The 23,582-nt window shown below is 46.6% G+C and overlaps 1 protein-coding gene across 1 annotated transcript in view; it reads left to right on the top strand.

Annotated features, from left to right (window-relative positions):
* The window catches only part of LOC147121993 (neutrophil cytosol factor 2-like), a 99,925-nt gene that overhangs the window by 24,386 nt on the left and 51,957 nt on the right, over positions 1–23,582 (top strand). The window contains 1 exon segment of the mRNA XM_085982612.1: positions 23,215–23,349. Within this exon segment, the coding sequence (XP_085838738.1) occupies positions 23,215–23,349 (135 nt within the window).

Raw genomic sequence — 23,582 nt, 5'->3', positions numbered from 1 at the left:
CCTTCTATCACGGTGGTGGGTAAGCCGATCAGCGACGAGCAGCAAGTCGGCCACATTGGCTGTGAAGTAGGGGAGGGAAAAACGGAGGATATAAGGGCAGAGAGCTCGACCACGGCCGGGGAAAAGAGCCGGACAGAAGTCGGGGCCAGAGGCGCTGAGACTGGGGCAGCGTAAGGCACGGGAGCCGCGGTGAATGCAAACGCAGCCGGTGTAAAAGACCGGGCTGCAAGCGGGCTGGGAGACGCAACAGCGTCGAGAGAGAGCTCGACTGCGACCGGGGAAAAAGGCCGGGCAGCTACCGAGGCCGCGAGGCGCGGGAGAAAATTTAAATTTTTTTTAAAAAAACCGCGGAGAACTCAGCCGCAGCCGGGGGAAAGGACCGGACTGCAAGAGGGGCTGGGAGGCACGATTTGAGAACCGCTGGGGAGGGTGAACGCAGCAATACGGCAATCACCATTACAGCCAGCGGGGGAGAAAGGCAAACGCGGGAAGCCGCCATTTTCGTAGGCGGGGGAAGAAGACAAGTGCGGGAAACCGCCATTTTGAAAGAAAAAAAAAATAAAATAAAAATTTATTTTTGTTTCTCAAGAAGATTGCGAGGATGCCTAAGCGTGGTAACATCAACAATTTCGATCCCGATGTTGAAGATTGGGCCACGTATGTAGAACACATAGAGATTTATTGTAAGGCAAATAAAATATCAGATGAAGATAAAGCACTAACCTTACTAAACTCAATGGGTGCAAAGACATACGGGCTATTGAAGCATCTTCTATCACCAGCTAAACCGGCGGATCAGGCTTTCGCTAATATTGTTGCTGTCCTGAGAAATCATTTGAACCCCACACCGCTGATGTTAGCGGAACGATTTAAATTTTATGCGAGAACGCAATTGAAAGAGGAAAGCAACGCGGAGTATTTAATTGAACTGCGTAAGCTAGCGAAATACTGTCAGTTTGGGGAAAGACTGACAGAGGCACTGAGAGACAAATTCGTGTGTGGATTGTCGAAAGAAGGAACACAAAAGCGGCTGCTTGAAGAGAATGATCTTACACTTGATAAGGCTGTCACTATTGCAGCATCGCACGAAGCCGCAGCGAGAGGCACTGCGGAAATGCAGCTGAAGGCAGCGGTACTCAGCGTAGATCAAATGGCTTTGGGTACAGCGAAATGTTATCGTTGTGGAAAGACAACACACGATCAGAACCAATGCTGGATTAAAAATCAGGAATGTAGAAAATGTGGCAAGCTTGGTCACATAGCTAAAGTATGCCGGTCAGGAAAGAAGACCAGCAACAAAAAGTCACCGCAGGAAAAGTGCAGAAAGGTACATAAGGTGGCTGAGAAGAATTCGGATGAACAGAATTCGGATTCAGACTCCAACAGCAAGGAACTGGGTAGTCTGAGAATTCACAATGTGAGTAAGGAAGCTGACCTACAAACTATCTGGGTCACACTTCAGATAGCAGGGGTCCAAGTGAAGATGGAATTGGACACCGGATCGGCGTTGACGGTCATGAATAAGCAAGATTACAAAAGGTTATTCACACATATTCCCCTACGGGATACGGAGATAGTATTGCAGACATACACGGGGCAAAGAGTATACCCCATCGGAAAGATAAAAGTCAAGGTGGTACACAAGGGCAAAGAACACCAAGGAATGGACATATATGTACTACCTGAGGGAGGTCCACCACTTCTGGGACGGGAGTGGATCAGGAAAATAAATATGGACTGGCACTCCCTAAAAGCAATAACGGTAGATTCCGGAAAAAAAGATGTCAGACCTGAACGATTGTCCAGAATATTGGATGATGCTAAAGAGGTGTTCCAACAGGGACTGGGAACACTGAGAGGAATTACGGCAAAAATCAAGATTGCAGAACATGCAAACCCAAAATTTTTCAAAGCCAGACCGGTACCTTATGCGATACGACCTGCTGTGGAAGCTGAGCTGGAAGGGCTAGAACGTTCAGGAGTACTGTCTAAGGTGGACTGGAGTGAGTGGGCCACGCCCATTGTTCCCGTCATGAAGCGTTCATTGAGTAACAAGCCAGGGGAACCGGGGAAGGTCCGCATCTGTGGAGACTTCAAGATCACGGTTAATCCGGTGCTTCACACGGTGCAATATCTGCTTCCGCGGATTGAGGATATCTTTGCTTCATTGTCTGGCGGGAAACACTTCACCAAGATAGACCTGGCGCAAGCGTACTTACAGATGGAAGTTGAGGAAGAGTCGCGCCAGTATCTCACAATCAACACGCACAGAGGCTTGTATCGATATAATAGACTGGTTTTTGGAGTGGCTTCGGCTCCAGCAATTTGGCAGAGGGCCATGGAGCAGGTATTACAGGGAATTCCAAGCACTCAATGTTACTTGGACGATATCCTGATTACAGGAGATGACGATGAGGAACACCTTGCAAATTTGAAACTGGTGCTCACCAGATTGAAGGAATATGGACTTCGAGTTAATCGCCAGAAATGTGAGTTCTTTCAGAAACGGATCTCGTACTGTGGTCATGTCATTGACCAGGAGGGGCTGCACAAGTCACCTGACAAGATCGAAGCTGTTGTGAAGGCTCCCGCTCCGGAAAATGTATCCCAGTTGAGGTCGTTCCTAGGGTTGATTAACTATTACCATAAGTTTCTGCCAAATCTATCCACGGTGCTGCACCCGCTGAACGCTCTTTTGCAGAAAGAAGTACCATGGAAGTGGAGCGAGCACTGTAAGAAGGCCTTTCGCAAAAGCAAGGCATTGATCACCTCAGAGGAAGTGTTGGCTCACTTCAACCCAACGCTACCTATTCGTTTAGCTTGTGATGCTTCTCCTTATGGTATTGGAGCAGTACTCTCACACAAGTTGCCAAATGGCTTGGAAAGGCCAGTCGCATTTGCATCCAGATCATTGACCTCCGCTGAGCGCAACTATGCTCAGATAGATAGGGAGGCTCTCAGCCTTGTGTGGGGAGTAAAGAAGTTTAATCATTACCTGCAGGGCCAGAAGTTTACACTGCTGACAGACCACCAGCCGTTGGTATCCATTTTTAACCCTAAGAAGGGTGTTTCGGTGATGACAGCACAGAGGCTCCAGAGATGGTCCCTTTTCCTAGGGGCACATCAATATCAGATAGAATTCAAAGGTACAAAGCAGCATGGTAATGCTGATGGGTTGTCGCGCCTGCCACTACCTACTGAGGAGGAGGCACCGACGGTTGACCCGGTGGAGTTATTTCACTCGACCATCATCGAATGTTTACCTGTCACCAATGCAAATATTGAAAGGGAGACTAGGAATGACCCGACACTGTCCCGGGTCTACGAATTGACAGTAAAGGGATGGCCAGCCCATGGTGATCCACTGTTACCGGCATTCTCAGCAAGACGAGAACAGCTGTCCATCTGTCAGGGAACATTGATGTATGGAACAAGGGTGATTATCCCTCCTAAGTTAAGAGAGAGAGTTCTAAAAGAACTACATGAAGGTCATCTGGGGGGAGTCAAGATGAAAAGCCTTGCTAGGGCTTATGTGTGGTGGCCGGGTATCGACCAACAGATAGAGGGTCTGACGAAAAGCTGCTCAGAGTGCCAAAAAGTCCAAAATGCACCTGCAATTGCACCGCTGCATCCATGGGAATGGCCTTCAACCCCATGGCAACGTGTACATATTGACTTTGCTGGTCCATTCATGGATTCCATGTTTTTAATTGCGGTGGACACACATTCTAAATGGCCAGAAGTGATTAAAATGACTACCACTACCTCGGAGAAGACGATCGCGGTGCTAAGAACGATATTTGCAAGAAATGGATTGCCAGAGCAAATATGTTCAGACAACGGACCACAGTTCGTGTCAGAGGAATTCCAGAAATTCCTGAAGAAGAATGGGGTGAAACATTATACCTCTGCCCCATATCATCCAGCTACGAATGGGCTGGCCGAGAGGTTTGTACAGACGTTCAAAAAGGCAATAAAGGCCATGAGCGAAGATCAGATTCCACTGCAACACAAGGTGGACAATTTCCTACTGGCATATCGAAACGCCACCCATGCAACAACAAACCAAAGTCCTGCCATGATGTTCTATAACAGGAGGTTGCGGTCCAGGTTGGACTTGTTAAAACCAAATGTGCGGAGGGAAGTCAAAAACAAACAGTTCCAGCATATCAATAACAAGCCCACTCGGAGTTTTGAAATAGGACAACCGGTGTTAGCCAGGGACTATAAAAACGAGAAATGGCAATCTGGAACAATTCGGGCCAGACAAGGACCCCTGATGTACACGGTAGATGTTGGTGAAAATGTAATGCGACGTCATGCTGACCAACTGGTGGGATCGAGAACAAGGGTCGAGCCCATGGTTACGACAGAGACAGCCGTGGAGGAAGTTAGTGAACCTGAAGCATCTACCTCAGAAGTGAATATACCTGATGATGATGTCCTATCCATAGGGGATCAACTAGATGAGTCACCCCAGCAACGAGAACCAGAGACCCCTGAAAGGCGTTATCCGTCTCGGATCAGGAGGCCTCCTCAGGGACTGAATCTGTGAACTGTTTTTACATGAAGTTGTGTATATATGTTATTATGTTATGTTTAATGGGGAATATATACTGTTAAGCTAAAAAGGGAGGATTGTGGTGTATGTAACCGTTCCACCTTTAAGAGAACTATTTTAAGAGATGCACTACTTCATCTTGGCTGCTGTATACTGTAATACCGGTGGTGACCACACTGGTATATAAGTGCTGTGTAATGATTTATTGGGCAGTTCAGCCTGACCTCCGACTAGTAAAGACCTGTTGAATTTACTCTTGTGGTCTGTGTGCAGTGATTCTTATTAACAATAACTAGAACACACAGACTTAACACTGTCTACTGCCCTTTTTAAATAAGGGTGTTACATTAGCAGGTTTCCAGTCTGCCGGGATCCTTGCCGAGTCCAAGGACTTTTGGCAAATTATTACCAATGCATCCACAATCCCTACCGCCACTTCCCTCAAGACCCTAGGATGTAAGCCATCAGGTCCAGGTGATTTATCCACCTTGAATCCCAATATTTTACCAAGTACCACGTCCTTAGTGATTTTGATCGTGTTTAGCTCCTCCCCCCCCTTTAGCCCCCTGTTTGTCCAGTGTTGGGATATTCTTAGTGTCTTCTACTGTAAAGACTGATATAAAATATTCATTCAGTGTTTTTGCCATCTTCATATTTCCCACCATTAATTTCCCGGTCTCATCCTCTAAGGGACCAACATTTACTTTAGCCACCCTTTTTCTTTTTATATAACTATAAAAACTCTTACTATCTGTTTTTATATTTTTTGCTAATTTACTTTCATAATCTATCTTCCCTTTCTTAATCAATCTTTTTGTTATTTTTTGCTGTCTTTTAAAGTTTTCCCAATCCTCTATCCTCCCACTAGATTTGGCTACCTTATATGCCCATGTTTTTAGTCGAATACTATCCTTAATTTCTTTACTTAGCCACGGATGGCTGTCTTTTCTTTTACACCCTTTTCTTCTCAGTGGAATATATATTTTTTGAAAGTTGTAAAATAACTCCTTAAATGTACACCACTGATCATGTATCGTCTTACCCTTTAATCTATTTTCCCAATCCACTCTACTCAATTCCGCTCTCATACCTTCATAGTCTCCTTTATTCAAGCTTAGCACGCTTGTTTGAGATCCAACCTTCTCACCCTCTAATTGAATATGGAATTCAACCATGTTATGGTCACTCATTCCAAGGGGATCCTTTACTAGGACATTTTTAATTTATCCTGTCTCGTTACACAGGACCAGATCTAAGGTTGCTTGCCCCCTGGTCGGTTCAGTTACATACTGCTCAAGAAACCCATCCCTAATACACTCAATGAACTCATCCTCAAGGCAGCCCTGCCCAATTTGATTTGTCCAATTAATATGATAGTTAAAATCCCCCATAATTATAGATGTTCCCTTATTACAAGCCTCAACTATTTCCTGATTGATACTCCGTCCAACAGAGTTGCCACTGTTCGGAGGCCTATAGACTACGCCCACTCATGTTTCTTTCCCCTTATTATTCCTTACCTCCACCCAAACTGTTTCATTATCCTAATCTTTTGACCCAATATCATTTCTCTGTATTACAGTGATTCCTTCCTTTATTAACATAGCCACCCCACCTCCCCTTCCTTCCTGCCTGTCCTTCCTGATCGTTAAATAACCTGGTATGTTTAATTCCCAGGCATTGTCACCCTGCAGCCATGTTTCTGTAATGGCCACAAGATCATACCCATATGTAGTTATTTGTGCCATTAACTCATCTATTTTGTTACGAATGCTACGTGCATTCAGATAGAGAACTTTCAAAGATGTTTTGTGACACTTAGTTCCTGCTTTTGCCCTTTTTATTACTTTACCTTTTACTCCATACCTTCTGCCCCTTCCTGACACGCTCTGGTTTTTAATTTCCCCACTGCTACCTAAGTCTATGACCTTCTCTGTTGTTAGTTTTATTATTTGCTCTCTAGGAACCTCCCCCCCACTAGTTAGTTTAAAGCCCTCTCTACAGCCCTAGTTATATGATCCGCCAGGACTCTAGTCCCAGCACTGGCCAAGTGAAGCCCGTCCCAACGGAACAGCTCCCTCCTGCCCCAGTACTGGTGCCAGTGTCCCAGGAAGCAAAACCCATTTCTCCCACACCAGTCTTTGAGCCACGCATTTAACTCTCTAATTTTATTTGTCCTAACCAAATTCGCTCGTGGCTCAGGTAATAATCCAGAGATTATTACCCTTGTGGTTCTGCTTTTTAATTTGGCCCCTAGCTGCTCAAACTCCCTCAGCAGAACCGCCTTCCTTGTCCTATCTATGTCGTTGGTACCAACATGGACCACGACAACTGTATCCTCCCCCTCCCACTCCAAGTTTCTCTCCAGTCCAGAGGAGATGTCCTTAACCCTGGCACCGGACAGGCAACACAGCCTTCGGGGCTCTCGCTCTCGGCTGCAAAGAACTCTATCTATCCCCCTAACGATACTATCCCCTACCACTACAACATTTCTTTTAACTCCCCCCACTTGAATGGCCCCCCGCTGCACGGTGCTGTGGCCAGGTTGCTCATCCTCCCCGCAGTCCCTGTACATGCCTATCCAGTATACAGCTGATCTGGCTCTCAGCTTGCATTTCTCCATTCCCATGTGGCCTTCATGTATTAGATGGAGAAGTTCTGTCTGCATCGTCTTTGGCACGATGATCCTCGATCCAGCAAGGAGAATACCGTCTTCTACTGCAATATCGTTTCTAATCGTCCAGTATTGATGAATTGTCACCTGTACCTGCTGGATTCTCTCCGGCTACCCCTGTATCACTTGTTGTGTGAGTAGTTGCAATTCCTCATCTTTGCTAGTCTCATCTCTGATTTGACTGAGCTTTGTAGGGGTAACACTCACTAGGTGGTGGATTTTTACTGTTAGACCCTCCACCTCGTGTTTTTCATATGGTGACAATCGAGACAACGCATCTGCTAGCACCATTTCCTTTCCTGGCTTATATTTAAGCGTGAAGTCATAGCTTTGGAGCCTTAGAAGTAGTCTTTGCAGTCTTGCAGGTGCTTTGCACAGATTCTTCTTATAGATCTGTTCTAGCGGACAATGGTCACTCTCTATTGTAAACTGCCTTCCATACAGGTATGTATGGAATTTCTCGCATCCATACACTACTGCTAATAGTTCTCTTTCTATGTTGGCGTATCTCATCTCGGCTGACATCAAGGCCTTTGATGCGAAAGCTATTGGCTTTCCTTCCTGCACAAGAGCTGCCCCTAGTCCTCTGGTAGAAGCATCTACTTGCAGAGTGACTGGTTTTCTTCTGTCATAATATGACAGACTTGTTTCTTTGCACAACAGTTCTTTAAGCTGTTTGAAATTCCTTTCGTGTGATTCAGACCACTGGTATTCGGCATGTTCCTTCATTAGCTCTCTGAGATTTGTTGTATGTTCCGACATGTTTGGGGTGAAAGAACTCATGTATTGGATCAAGCCGAGGTAACTCCTCAGCTCTTTCTTATCTTTGGGTAGTTTCATTTGAGCAATCGCCGCAATCTTCTCAGGATTTGGCTTGGCTCCCTCTGGTGTGTAAATCATACCGAAGAATTGGCATTCCTTGACTTTAACTATGCACTTATCGGCATTTAACTTGATGCCAGCCTTCCTGGTACGCTCCATGACTTCATGTAGATGCATATCATGGTCTCTTTCATCTGCTCCATAGATCTGAATATCATCAGCTATTCCTATAGCTCTTCCACAGCCTCTATCTGTCTCGTCTACTTTCTGTTGAAAGATATCTTGATTGACCTTTAATCCGAATGGTAGCCGCAGGAATTTGTAACGCCCAAATGGTGTGTTGAATGTTGTCAGTGTTGTTGATTCCTCATCCAGCTTCACGTTCCAATATCCATTTGTGGCATCTAGTTTTGAGAAAACCTTGGCTCCTGCCAGTGATGGCGTAATCTCCTCTAGCGTTGGGGTGGGATAGTGGTCCCTCTTTGTCGCCTGCTTTAGATCTTTGGGGTCCAAACATATTCTGAGACGCCCGTTTGGCTTTTCTCGTACCACAATTGAGTTTACCCAGTCTGTGGGTTCAGTGACCTTTACGATCACTCCCTTATCTTCCATCTCCTTTAGCTCTCTTTCAAGCTTTGTCTTCAGCTCGATGGGTACTTTTCGTGGAGCATGGATAACGGGCTTTACCTCTGGATCGATGGTGATGTGGTATTGGAAATCTCCAAAACATCCCACTGTATCATCGAAACATTCCGGATACATGTCTATCAAGTCTTTTTTACTCTTGATTTGTGGGCGATTTTCCAGTGGGATGTCTATCCTCAGTGACGTTTTCGTCAGCTCGTGATTCACTGAGATCAATCTCAACTTCTCACAGCTGTTTAATCCCAGGATTGCTGGCCCCTCAGTGTCGGTGACATAGAACATGCAGTTGATGTTCTTTCTTTTATGTGTCCCTTTGACAAAGGTTATTCCGAGTTGTTTAATCTCACTCCCCCCGTATGCTGTCAGCATGACATTACTTGCTTTTAAACAACCGTTTTTCGGGTAGCCATCTTCTCTCAAGTTTTCGGGAAAGATCTGCTGGTACAGTCTCAATGGGAGAATGTTGCTCTCAGCCCCTGTGTCCAGCTTCAACTTTAAGTTGATGGTTGTGGGCTGACCTTTGATCCTCTTTTCGATTTGGATGATGGTGTGCAATTCTCTCCTCAGAGTATTTTCCGCTCTGGACATCTCGTGAAGCTGCACCTTTATGGTTTTGATGTTTAGTGTATTGTCATGACCATAATCATCATCATCCTGCTCATCCATGGCATGGATATTGTGTTTCTTTCTCTGGTTCTGCTGTCTGCCTTTGTTTTTGATGTATGTTCCTTCTTTCTTCATTCTACACCTCTTTTCCCAGTGGTTTAGTTTGCCACACGCATTGCAGCTTGTTCCATATGCTGGACATTTCCTCCTGTCTGTATAATCGTGCGGTCTGCCACAGTTTCTGCACATGTTTCTCCCGTTGTCATGTGCATAGCTTTGTGAGTTGTACTTTTCTCTCACTGTATCCACTCTGTTGTCCGTCTCAGAAGCCGTCCGCATGTCAGCCGTTTGAGAAATCAGCATTCTCATTTGCTGCTTCATGGCTTCATGAGCTCTCGCAGTATCTATAGCCTCTGTTATTTCAAGCTTTTCATTCCCTATCAGGGCTTTTTGTACCTCTGCATGCGCTGACCCCCATATCAGCTGGTCCACAAGCCTTTCCTCCATTTCCTTAAATGCACACTTGCTGGCTTCATTTCTCAGCCTTGTTAAGAAATTGTCAACTGTTTCACCGGGTTCCAGTCTTAGACTCTGGAATTTGTATCTGTGTATACGGTGATTGGATTTAGGCTCTAGATGGTTGCTGAACTTCTTAAAGATTGTCGCAGGGTTTTCCTTTTCCTCTTCAGTCAAACTCCAGCTATTATACAAATCTAGACCTTTTTCTCCTGCCCACAACAGAATGTAACTAACCTTTTCCTCGTTGGCAGTACCCTTCAGGAAGCTTTTGAATGTAAGGTTACATTTCTGTTTGAACTTGCGGAATGCCTCTACTATATCGTCGGCTTCCCAGTTCATGAGGGGTTGCATTTGCGTAGTCAGTGCCGCGGCAGCCGCCATCTTAGTTGCCCGTACGATTCAAGCTCAATCACGCAGACACCGGCACTCACGATCAGCTCATATATTCACTTTTTGTCTTATTCATAGTTCGTATGGCACAAGTTGTACTCACTTATACCGCTGCCACCATGTTGTGTCCCCTTGTGTTCTTATTACTATGTAATACAGACACTTTTAACTCATTTTAGTTTACAGCTTTTACTCAGTGCTTTCATGATGTTGCTGCCGCATGGTGCGGAGTGATACAAGATGTCCGACCCTGCACTGTGCACTGCCTGACACAGTGTGCCACATAGCAGTATAAATGCACTAACCAAAGTAGTTCCATATAACAATGTAACAAGTAGTTCCATTTAACGATGTGATAATATAACGATGTAACAATGACAGCCTATCCCGTGCAGTGAAGGTGGTGGACTGGTTTTCTCTGACCTGTCCAGGAACAGCTCCTGCGGTAGTGATGGTTGTGGCCAAAAGATATTTGTTGGCTCATCTGAATTCCGAAGTGTGTTCAGAAAGCCCCAAGGAATACCCATCCTGATCTATTGTAAACAGCCATGTCAAAGCCAGTAAGAATAATGAAGGAAAGTATTGTTGGAGGGAAGAATGCTAGAATTCAACAATGGAGACCTTGAGCAAAAAACAACTAATACATGGAGCAAAATTCAGCCAAGGGTACGTGAAAATGCAAACCCTCGCCTCCCCAAAAATAATTTTAAAATCTTACCTTCTTCTTTGAAGAGGGTGACCTGAGCAGGTGAGCTCCCAAACACTCTGGTGCACCTATTTGTTTTGGATAAGACAGGCATTTTGGTGGAGCCTAAACCAAGGTTTAGTGTGTGACCCCCAAACTGCTCATTCAAATAGGTAACAGAGGCCCAGGTTTGCCGATAGTATGGCCAGCTGGACATTGTCCAAAACGCTGGTCATAAGATGAGGCATGGTAGGAATCGGGCAAACGAAGTCCAGTGCCCTATTCTCTAACATGCCCACAGTGTGCAAGGCTAGTAAAGGCTCAGAATATTTACTCTCTATCGTATTTCAATGTTTCAATAGCTGGACAAGATGGCTCCTGGGCTGGCAGCTCCTTTCTGAGCTTCTCTTCTCTTCAACTGTATCCGTGGTCATCTATTGTCGTCCTTTGCCTTTCTTCCCCCAATCTCCTCTCTTCAATTGCGTATGATACGCTGCCTCTGATAGTGAAGGCATTTCAGCCCAAACTACAAGTTTAAAGCTCCCCCTGCAGAGTCCACTGCCCATCTCCCAGCATGTCTTTGTTCTCATTGAGCTCTTTCAACTGCTGGAACTCTGCTGGAACTTGCCCTCTATCACTGGATTCCTCGCGGACAGGACCTCGGTGACTATACAGTTTGACTCAGTGGCTGTGGCGCTGCTTTGTTTTTCAGTCACTTCAAGTCTTAAGCTGTGGAATTCTTTTAAGGCCATCCGTTCAGCTGCCTCTGCCACTTCCCTTCCTTCCCCTATCCCACTGGGCCAAACTCCCTCTAAGGTTTCTATCGTAATCTGGGATGGTATGATTAAGGTTATCCACCAGGTGGTGCTGTAGCCAATGCTGCTGCTAAGGTCAGGGGTTGCTTCCTGTTAAGGTCAGGGGTTAGCTTCCTGCTAAGGTCAGCAAAGGTGCAATGCCTGGAAGCAGGCCTGCCTGGTTGTCTCGCAGTCGTTCAATAAAGCACTCGTATTAATCCTCATACCTTGCCTCTTCGAGTTCCTTGTCTCACTACGTGGATTTATCACATTTGGCAATGAGGTAAAACAGGACCCTGAATAAGAGAAGTCTGCCAGGACGTTTAAACAACAAAATCACGAGCTGCAGTTAGCTACCAGTTGGAAGAGAGCACGGCTGCCACGGTAGGAACGGTCTCCGCTTTTGATATTCAAGCACAAACTTGGGAGGAATACTGTGAAGTGTTGGGTTATTTTTTCGAAGCAAATGAAATAAATGATGCCGGCAAAAGGAAAGCCATTCAGCTTAGTTCAGTGGGAAGCCAAACCTACAGTTTGATGAGGAATCTGCTCAGTCCTGAAAAGCCTGGAGACAAATCATTTGTTGAATTAGTGGCCGTGCTAAAAGAACATTTCAACCCTAAGCCTAGTGAGATTGTACAGCGGTTCAAGTTTAATTCAAGGAACAGGAAAGAGGAAGAGAGTGTAATGGACTATGTAGCGGTGTTGCGTAAATTGGCACAAGATTGCAATTATGGGAACAACCTGAAGGAAATGCTGAGAGATAGGCTAGTTTGCGTAATAATGGATGACCGAATGCAGCGCAGATTATTATCCGAGACTGGGCTTACTTATGAAAAGCATTGGAACTTGCTCAAGCCATAGAGACAGCGAACTGAGATGTAAAAGAAATACAGGGTTCAGACAGGGCTAATGCTATGCAAGTTGCAGGTCAGGTTATTGTGCACAAGTTGAACATGCATCAGAAACCACAACGTGAGCATGTGAAGGCATGTTATAGATGCAAGGGCGATCACCTGGTGAGTGAATGCTGGTTTCTGGAGGAAAAGTGCTACAAGTGTGGGAAACAAGGACACATAAAACGAGCTTGCAGGGCGAAATCACCTGTGGAGGAATCCAAACCAAAAGGGGGAGGACAGCAAAACCAAGGGAGAGAAGTGAAAAAACATGGAGCACACCACATCAGCGAGGAAGCTGAGGAAGAAGAGAACATGTTCATAATGTATGGCATGTTAGAAAACATTCCAAAAGTGGCTCCTATCACATTGCAACTGACAGTAAATGACTCTAAGGTGAACTTTGAAGTGGATACAGGGTGCGGCGTGACCATAATGAACAAGGCAGAGTACTCAAAATTGTGGAACCGTGCAAAAGTTCCAGAGTTAAAGCCTTGCTCCCTGCATCTTAAAACATATACAGGTGAACGAGTAGCGACATTAGGTACAGCTAATGTGACTGTGCAACACAAGGACACAGTGGAACAGCTACCTGTAGTTATAGTATCGGGTACCAGCCCAAACCTGTTAGGTCGGGGCTGGATAAAAGAACTTAAATTAGACTGGGGAGCAGTACATCAAATAGATGCGGGCAAACAGTTGACTTTGCAAGAAGTGTTGAGTGAACATGAGAATGTGTTCAAGGGGGAACTTGGCACATTTAATGGCCCCCCAGCTAAGATTTATGTAGACAAGGAGGCACCGCCAAGGTTTTTTAAGCAACGACCTGTGCCTTATGCCATGAAGCCAAAGGTAGAGGCTGAGCTTGACCGTCTATTGAGAGAGAACATACTAGAGCCAGTGAAATGTTCGGAATGGGCAGCTCCCATAGTACCCGTTTAAAAACCAGACAATTCGGTAAGACTCTGTGGAGACTCTAAATTGACAGTCAATCGGGTGTCCAAACTAGAGCAGTATCCTATTCCCAAAACAGAGGATCTCTTTGCAAACCTGGCTGGAGGAAAGAAATTCACAAAGTTGGATATGAGTCATGCCTACTTGCAGATTACACTGGATGACGAATCAAAGAAGTATGTCACAATAAATACACACAAGGGCTTGTTTACATATAATCGCTTACCGTTTGGTGTCTCATCTAGTCCAGCTATCTTCCAGAGGACAATCGAAGGTGTACTGCAAGGGATTCCACATGTTTCCCTCTATCTGGATGACATTCTGGTGATGGGAAGAACCGACCAGGAGCATCTGAGCACGCTGAGAGAGGTACTATGGAGATTGGAGAGGGCAGGGTTCCGGCTCAAGAGGAGTAAGTGCACTTTCCTGGGGAACGAGGCAATGTTCCTGGGACACAGAGTGGACGCCACCGGGCTCCATCCACTCAAGGAGAAGGTACAAGCACTGCAGGATGCCCCTGCTCCTACAAATGTGGCTGAGTTAAAAGCTTACCTGGGACTGCTGAACTATTATAACAGGTTTTTACCAAACATGTCAACTGTGTTAGCACCTCTTCACAAACTACTGCGCAAGGAGACACAGTGGCAGTGGGGAGAGGAGCAGGGGGTTTCATTTGAACAGTCCAAGAAACTGATGCTGTCGTCGGATGTGCTGGTTCACTACAATGCAGAGAAAGACATCATTCTCTCTTGTGACGCTTCACCTTACGGGGTGGGGGCAGTTCTTTCACACTGCATGGAAGATGGAACTGAAAGACCAATAGGGTTTATGTCCCGAACTCTAACACCAGCGGAAAAAAACTATTCCCAGTTAGACAAAGAGGGGCTAGCAGTAATGTTTGGGTTACAGAGGTTCCACAAGTACATATATGGCAGGAAGTTCACCATATGCACCGATCATAAACCTCTTATCTCTCTTTTCAATGAAATGAAAGCAGTTCCACAGATGGTGTCACCCCGGATCCAGAGGTGGGCCGTGACGTTGAGGACATATGAATATGTCATCGTCTACAAGGTGGGCAAGTACCATGGGAACGCAGATGCCTTGAGCCGTCTTCCACTGCCAGGCACACCTATCCGTGCAGCTCCAGAGGACAGAGTGTTGATGTTGGAGGACACTGACACAGCACTTGTGACTGCAGAGCAAGTAAGAACATGGACAGGTAAAGATCCAGTACTGTCTAGAGTTTGAGAATATGTGGTGAGGGGATGGCCACAGCATCCGGAAGGGGCTGACTTCACACCCTACAGTGTCAGGAAAACAGAGCTGAGTGTGCAGGATGATTGCATGTTGTGGGGAGCACGAGTGATTATTCCACAGCCAGCACGACAGTCTATCCTAGAGCAACTACATCAGTGTCATCCTGGGGTCTCACGTATGAAAGCATAAGTTACTTGTGGTGGCCAAAGCTAGATGAGGAGATAGAAAATCTAGTCAAGACATGCAGCACTTGTCAGGAACACCGGAATGCACCAGCAGCGGCTCCTCTCCACCCCTGGGAGTGGCCGGATAAACCATGGAGAAGATTGCACTTAGATTATGCGGGTCCATTCATGGGGAAGATGTTCCTCATAATCATTGATGCACATTCCAAATGGATGGATGTTTATCCTGTAAATTCTGCTTCCACCACTACTACTATACACTGCCTGCGTCGGAGCTTCAGTAATCAAGGGCTACCGGAGATCGTGGTAAGTGACAATGCCACTTGTATTGTGAGTACAGAGACAAAAAGAGTTCTTGAGAAAAAATGGCATAGTGCAGGTGACCTCAGCCCCATATCATCCGTCCTCAAATGGACTTGTGGAGAGAGCCGTACAAACATTTAAAGAGATGATGAAAAAAAGTGCAGAAGGGAGTTTAGCAGCCAAAGTGTCACGGGTTCTGTTCAGCTACAGAATAACACCTCAATCCACCATAGGACTCCCTCCTGCTGAGATGTTATTAGGTCGTAGACTACGCTCCACTCTTGACCTTGTCCACCCAGACCTAAAAAGGAACATGGGAAACAGACAAAACAAACAAAAAGAGAACCATGACAAAAGAACAAAGAGCCGAAGTTTTGGAGAAGGAGATGCGGTCCTTACCAGGAATTTCAGTTATGGACCCAAGTGGATTCCTGGCTTCATAGACTCAATGACCGGTCCCGTATCATACAAGGTCATGTTGGGTGATGGTAGGGTAGTACACAGACATGTAGATCAGATACTTACCAGACAAGGGGAAATTGAAATGAAGGTTCCAGATGCAATGGCTGAGGACAGGTTTGCCCCCAGTTATTCAAGTGCATCTGTGGTGCCACCACCAGGGACAGAGACCATTCCACAGGAACCCATTCGTCAAGAGGAAACCATCGTTGCAGAGTCAGATACTCCGAGCACTGCTCAGGAGCAGCTGGTGGCTTCACCACAAACAAGCAGGGACTTTACTGTCAGACGTTCACAAAGGACTCGCAAGCCACCAGAGAGATTGATACTGACCTGTTAGATTCGTCAAGTATGGAACATGGTGAATGGAGACTTCTTATGTGACCCTTAGGAATGGTTGTTTGTTAAGAAATTCATACTGAAATATTAAGGGGGGAGGGATATAGTAATCTGGGATGTTATGATTAAGGTTATCCACCAGGTGGTGCTGTAGCGAATGCTGCTGCGAAGGTCAGGGGTTGCTTCCTGTTAAGGTCAGGGGTTAGCTTCCTGCTAAGGTCAGTGTAAAGTCCGCGCCTCAATAATACACGGACTTCGGGAGAACAGTTAACAGGTACTTTACTGAACAAGAGGCAGTTTGAAACTGAAACTACATAAGCCTGCTAGGGCCTTTTATACAGGGGTGGTCACTGCCGGTACTGCAGTCTAAGACCAGTTATTCCCTTAAAGGTACATACACAACAATTTCTCCCCTTTTAGATAAACAGTACATAACATTCATTTAACAACTAAATAATAACTAATTACAATTACAATTTTCTCAGTAATATATACATTAACTGAAATAGTCATTTATAAGTTCAGTCTTTGAGGAGGATTCCTGATCCGGACTGGATAGCGCCTTTCTCGAGTATCCTGTTCTGGCGGTGGAGTTAATTCTGGCTCATTGTCATTGGTTGGTTTGTCAGCTTCCAATACCCCTGCTTCTGAGGTAGACGCAATCTGTACTTCGGGCTCATTACCAGGTGCACATGCTTGTGGTATGGGTTTGGCTTGTTCCTGTGACTCTAGAATCTGGTCAGCATGACGTCTCACGATGCTCTCTCCAACGTCCACTGTGTACATTAGTGGTCCCTGCTGTGTGCATATCGTGCCTGGCTGCCATTTTTCTGTTCAGTAGTCGCGGGCCAAGACTGGTTGCCCTATCTTGAAGCTCCTAGTTGGCTTCTCATTTATGTGCTGGAACTGCTTATCCTCAACATCTCGTCTTATGTTTGGTTTGAGCAAATCCAAGCGACATCTTAGTCTCCGGTTGAAAAACAGTACGGCTGGAGTTTGGTTGGTTACTGCATGTGTCGCATTCCGGTAAGCAAACAGGAAGTTATCCACCTTGTGTTGTAGTGGTATGTCGTCGTTATACATCGCCTTTATTGCCTTTTTAAAGGTCTGAACAAACCTCTCAGCCAATCCATTTGTGGCTGGATGATATGGGGCAGATGTGTAATGTTTCACCCCATTATTCTTCAGGAACCTCCTGAAATCCTCAGACACAAACTGTGGGCCATTGTCGGAACAGATCTGTTCTGGCAACCCATTCCTGGTGAAGATGGTTCTTAGGACTGCAATAGTTTTCTCCGTGGTGGTGGAGGACATTTTAATGACCTCTGGCCATTTCGAATGGGCGTCCACAGCGATTAGAAACATTGAGCCCATAAATGGACCAGCGAAATCAATGTGTACCCATTGCCATGGAGATGAGGGCCACTCCCATGGATGTAGCAGGGCCTGTGGTGGAGCGTTTTGGACCTTCTGGCATCCTGTGCATCTCTTGGTCATATCCTCGATTTCTTTATCGATTCCCGGCCGCCACACAAACGCCCTGGCTAGGCTCTTCATTTTTACCCCTCCCAGATGACCCTCGTGAAGCTCATTGAGTACTCTATCTCTCAACTTGGGTGGAATTACCACTCGGGATCCACACATCAAGGTTCCCCGGCACACTGACAGCTGTTCCCTCCTTGGCGAGAATGCTGGCAACAGTGAGTCGCCATATGCTGGCCATCCCTTCACCGTCAAATCATAGACCCAAGAGAGTGTCGGGTCATTTCAGGTTTCCTTCTCAATACTTGCGTTTGTAACAGGCAAACATTCGACTATGGTCGCATGGAATATCTCCACAGGGTCCACTGCAGGTGCTTCTTCCGCCGTAGGCAACGGTAGGCGCGACAGCCCATCAGCGTTTCCATGTTGTTTCGTACCTTTGTACTCTATGTCATACTGATGTGCCCCTAGAAAAAGTGACCATCTTTGCAGCCGTTGCGCCATCATCACCGGAACGCCCTTCTTTGGGTTAAAAATTGAGACCAGGGGTTGATGATCAGTTAGTAGGGTGAATTTCTGCCCGTGCAGATAGTGATTGAGCTTCTTCACCCCCCACACCAGGCTGAGGGCCTCCCTGTCAATCTGGGCGTAGTTACGCTCGGCTGAGGTTAGCGAGCGCGATGCAAAGGCTATTGGCCTCTCTGAATCGTCACGGAATTTGTGTGACAGCACCGCTCCAATGCCGTAAGGTGACGCATCACATGCCAACCGAATCGGTAGTGTTGGGTTGTAGTGGGCCAATACTTCTTTTGAAGTGATTTGGCATTTACATTTCTGAAAGGCACGCTTACACTCATCACTCCATTTCCATGTTACACCAGTTTGAAGGAGGGTGTTCAGTGGGTGCAGAATTGTAGATAAATTTGGCAAGAACTTATGGTAGTAGTTCACCAACCCGAGGAACGACCTCAGTTGCGACACATTTTCTGGTGCTGGAGCTTTGACTACAGCCTCAATCTTGTCCGGCGACTTATGCAACCCTTCCTCATCAATCATGTGGCCACAATACGAGATTTGTCTCCTGAAGAACTCACATTTGGGATGGTTGGCTCGTAGCCCATATTCCTGCAATCTCGTGAGCACCTGTTCCAGGTTGGCAAGGTGTTCATTGTCATTTTCGCCCGTAACCAGGATGTCGTCCAAATAACACTGGGTCCCCGGGATCCCTTGCAGGACTTGTTCCATTGCCCTCTGCCACATAGCCAGGGCCGACGCTACCCCAAATACCAGTCGATTGTACTGGTAAAGGCCTTTGTGAGTGTTTATCGTGAGGTATTTCCTAGATGCTTCTTCCACCTCCATTTGTAGATACGCTTGAGCCAGGTCAATCTTTGTAAAACGTTTCCCTCCAGATAGTGAGGTGAAAATATCTTCTATCCGCGGAAGCGGATACTGTACTGTGTGCAGGACTGGGTTCAGTCACCTTGAAGTCCCCACAGATGCGAACCTTCCTTGGCTCCCCAGGCGTGCTGCTCAATGCTTTCTTCATTACAGGAACGATGGGTGTGGCCCACTCGCTCCAGTCCACCTTAGACAGCACCCCCGAACGCTCCAGACTCTCCAGTTCAGCTTCCACAGCTGGGCGTATCGCGTATGGCACCGGTCTGGCCTTGAAAAATTTTGGGGTTGCGTTATCCTCAATCTTTATGGTTGCCTTTACTCCTTTTAGAGTCCCAAGTCCTTGTTGGAACACCTCTTCCGCGTCAGATAGAATTTGTGACAGACGTCCAGGTGTGACGTCATCATCTTTATTGTCAGTCACAGTTAGTGCCAGAATGGAATGCCAATCCAATTGTAGTCTTCGGATCCATTCACGTCCCAATAATGGTGGTCCTCCATCTCGTAGTATATACATGTATAGTTTCTGTGTTTCCTTTCTGTTATATTCAACTGGCACCCTTATTTTTCCTCTGGGGTAGACCTTTTGCCCCGTGTATGTCTTCAATACAATGGACGTGTCCTTTAAGGGTATGTGTGAGAATAGCCGTTCATAGTCTCATCGATTCATGACAGTTAGGGCTGATCCTGTATCCAATTCCATCTTCACTGGGGACCCTGCCATCATGAGGGTGACCCAAATGGTTCGGTGATCTTCTTTTGCGATCACGTTGTGTAACTTTAAACAACTTAGTCGCCTGTTCCCGGAGTCCTTATCACTCTCCTGACCTTCTGAACTACTATCTGTCAGTTTCTTTACTTTCCTGTACTGTTCCTTAGTAGTTCTTGTCATGTTGGTCTTCTTTCCCGACCTGCAGACTCTTGCTATATGTCCCATTTTCCCGCATTGCTTGCATATTTTGTCTTTAAACCAGCAGTCCTTCTGCTCATGGGTTGTTCTGCCACAGCGATAGCACTTTTCGGCTCCATACGCCATTTCGTTAGCGCTGTATTCTTGTGGTTTCTGTTGTATTTCTGCAGCTCCCCGTGCTGCTGCTTCGTAGGATACTGCTATGCTGAAAGCCTGTTCTAGCGTCAGGTCCTTTTTTGAAAGTAGTCGTTTCTGGGTTCCTTCACTCTGGAGCCCGCAGACAAACTTATCCCGTAAGGTGTCTGCCAGTCCTGCTCCGAACTGGCAGTGCTTCGATAACTTGCGCAGTTCCGTAAGATAGTCAGCATTGCTCTCATCTTTGTGCTGGTTTCTTTTATGGAACTTGAATCTTTCTGTTATCAGCAGTGGTGTAGGGCTTAGGTGTTCCTGTAAGATATGAACAATCTCCTCAAAACTTTTCTCCATTGGTTTAGCTGGGGTAATTAAATTCCGTAATAGGCCGTACGTACTTGCACCCATCAGATTTAATAATACCGACGCCCTCTTTCCATCAGCCACCTCATTTGCCTTGCAGTACACTTCGATTCTTTCCACATACGTGGTCCAGTCTTCTACCTCGTTGTCGAAAGCAGTGATACTGCCACTTTTCGGCATCTTGGGCGATTTAAAATGGCGCCTCCCGTGCTTTTGCTTCTTCCCCAATGGAATAAAATGGCGCCTCCCGCGCTTTTGCTTCTTCCCCAACGGGATAAAATGGCGCCTCCCGCACTTTTGCTTCTTCCCCTTACTGCCACGCTGCTCCTAGCGTTCTACGGGGTAATGGTGGCGACCCGCAGCTTCGGTGCATCTCGCTTTCCTTCCCCCCCGTTTAGTTTCTCTCCGCCGTCCTGTTCTCGAGCACCGACCGTGCCCTGTGCGCTCCACCCTCTCTCTCTTGTTTTCTTTTCCCAGCGACGCTGCGTGGCCCGATTTGTAGAGCCGCTTGATCGAGCTTGAGCCCGCCGCAGTCCGGAAGGGTCAGCGCGCTACCTGCTACCAGCACAATTCGCTGGAACCACAGTCTCTCCCGCAATTCTCCAAACACCGATGGATTCTTTGGGCGGTTGCCCTCGGTTGACACCCGTTGCTCAGACTACGACCTTCCAGGACCTTCCTTTCAGGCGAGATCCCCGTGAGATGATGCCACACTGCAGGTGAGTTCGAACTTACTCGTCGCCACTGTAAAGTCCGCACCTCAATAATACACGGACTTCGGGAGAACAGTTAACAGGTACTTTACTGAACAAGAGGCAGCTTGAAACTGAAACTACAGAAGCCTGCTAGGGCCTTTTATACAGGGGTGGTCACTGCCGGTACTGCAGTCTAAGACCAGTTATTCCCTTAAATAGTCAGCAAAGGTGCAATGCCTGGAAGCAGGCCTGCCTGGTTGTCTCGCAGTTGTTCAATAAAGCACTCGTATTAATCCTCATACCTTGCCTCTTCGAGTTCGTTGTCTCACTACATGGATTTATCACAGTTTCCCCCTGCCCTAGCCCTGAACTCACATCTTTCTCCAGTTTCGCTCCGATCTCCCCTCATGATCTCTCTCATCTTGTCTATGAGACCCACCTCGTGCTCCCTTGACCCTATTCCCACCAAACTGCTGACCACCCAACTTCCTTTTCTGGCTCCCATGTTAGCTGATATTGTTAATGGCTGTCTCTTCTCAGGTACTGTCCCCCTCTCCCTCAAATCTGCCATCCTCACCCCTCTCCTCAAAAAAACAAACCTTGATCCCTCCATCCTCGCAAACTACCACCCCATCTCCAACCTCCCTTTCCTCTCCAAAGTTCTTGAACGTGTTGTTGCCTCCCAAATCCATGCCCATCTTTCCCACAATTCCATGTTTGAATCCCTCCAATCAGGATTCCGCCCTTGCCACAGTACCGAAACGGCTCGCATCAAAATCACAAATAACATCCTTTGTGACTGTGACAAAGGTAAACTATCCCTCCTTGTCCTTCTTGACTTGTCTGCAGCCTTTGACACAGTTGACCACTCCATCCTTCTCCAACGCCTCTCCACCGTCATCCAGCTGGGTGGGGCTGCACTCGCCTGGTTCCATTCTTATCTTTCTAATCATAACCAGAGAATCACCTGCAACAGCTTCTCTTCCCGCTCCCGCATCGTTACCTCTGGTGTCCCCCAAGGATCTATCCTTGGCCCTCTCCTATTTCTCATCTACATGTTGCCCCTTGGCAACATCATCCGAAAACACAGCGTCAGTTTCCACGTGCGCTCATGACACCCAGCTTTACCTCAGTACTTCTTCTCTCGACCCCTCCACAGTGTCTAAATTGTCAGACTGTTTGTCCGACATGCAGTTCTGGATGAACAAAATGTTCTCCAATTAAATATTGGGAAAACCGAAGCCATTGTTTGCAGTCCCCACCACAAACTCCGTTCCCTAGCCAGACTCCATCCCTCACCCTAACATCTGTCTGAGGCTAAACCACACTGTTTGCAACCTTGGTGTCATATTTGACCCTGAAATGAGCTTCCACATATCGGCAGCATAACTAAGACTGCCTACTTCCACCTCCGTAACATAGCCCGTCTCCGCCCTTGCCTCAGCTCATCCGCTCCTGAAACCCTCATCCATGCCTTTGTTACCTCTAGACTTGACTATTCCAACACACTCCTGGCTGGCCTCCCACATTCCACCCTACGTAAACTTGAGGTCATCCAAAACTCAGCTGCCCATGTCCTAACTCGCACCAAGCCCCGTTCGCCCATCACCCCTGTGTTCGCTGACCTACATTGGCTCCCGGTTAAGCAGTGCCTAGATTTCAAAATTCTCATCCTTGTTTTCAAATCCCTCCATGGCCTCGCCCCTTCCTATCTCTGTAATCTCCTTCAGCCCCACAACCCCCCGAAATATCTGCACTCCTCTAATTCTGCCCTCTTGAGGATCCTTGATTATAATCGCTCAACCTTTGGTGGCCGTGCCTTCTGTTGCCTAGGCCCTAAGCTCTGGAATTCCCTGCCTAAACCTCTCCACCTCACTACCGGTCTTTCCTCCTTTAAGAGGCTTCTTAAAACATGCCTCTTTGACCAAGCTTTTGGTCACCTGCCCTAATTTATCCTTATATGGATCGGTGTCAATTTTTTAAAAATCTTAAAATACTCCTGTGAAGCGCCTTGGGACGTTTTACTATGTTAAAGGTGCGATATAAATACAAGTTGGCGTTGTTGTTGTTGATTGTTGTTAATAGCTGATGTTTTAAACTTACCAGTACCGTGTATTAGAGTTTTACTAATTGATCTTCCAGGTACTTCACAATGTGGCGCTGGCGCATGCCAGAATAAACAAATGGGACAAGGCTGAAGAGACGATAAAGAAAGCCTTAACTTTTAAAACCGAGGCCAAGCACAATTTTGTGGATCAAGCTCTGGAAGCTGTTTGGGTATTGACTTTATTCAAATATTCACAGGCCTCTAAAGCCTTCTATATCATCCTGCCCTGTAATGTGGCCACTGTACCGTCCTGTCCTCTGTGCCCACTGTACTGTCCTGTCCTCTGTGCCCACTGTACCGTCCTGTCCTCTGTGCCCACTGTACCGTCCTCTCCTCTGTGCCCACTGTACCGTCCTGTCCTCTGTGCCCACTGTACCGTCCTGTCCTCTGTGCCCACTGCACC

The sequence above is a fragment of the Somniosus microcephalus genome, chromosome 3, assembly GCF_052327205.1.
Source record: "Somniosus microcephalus isolate GS21.2 chromosome 3, FLI_Smic_1.0, whole genome shotgun sequence".
Lineage (NCBI taxonomy): Eukaryota > Metazoa > Chordata > Chondrichthyes > Squaliformes > Somniosidae > Somniosus > Somniosus microcephalus.
This window is presented reverse-complemented; position numbering and strand designations above follow the sequence as displayed.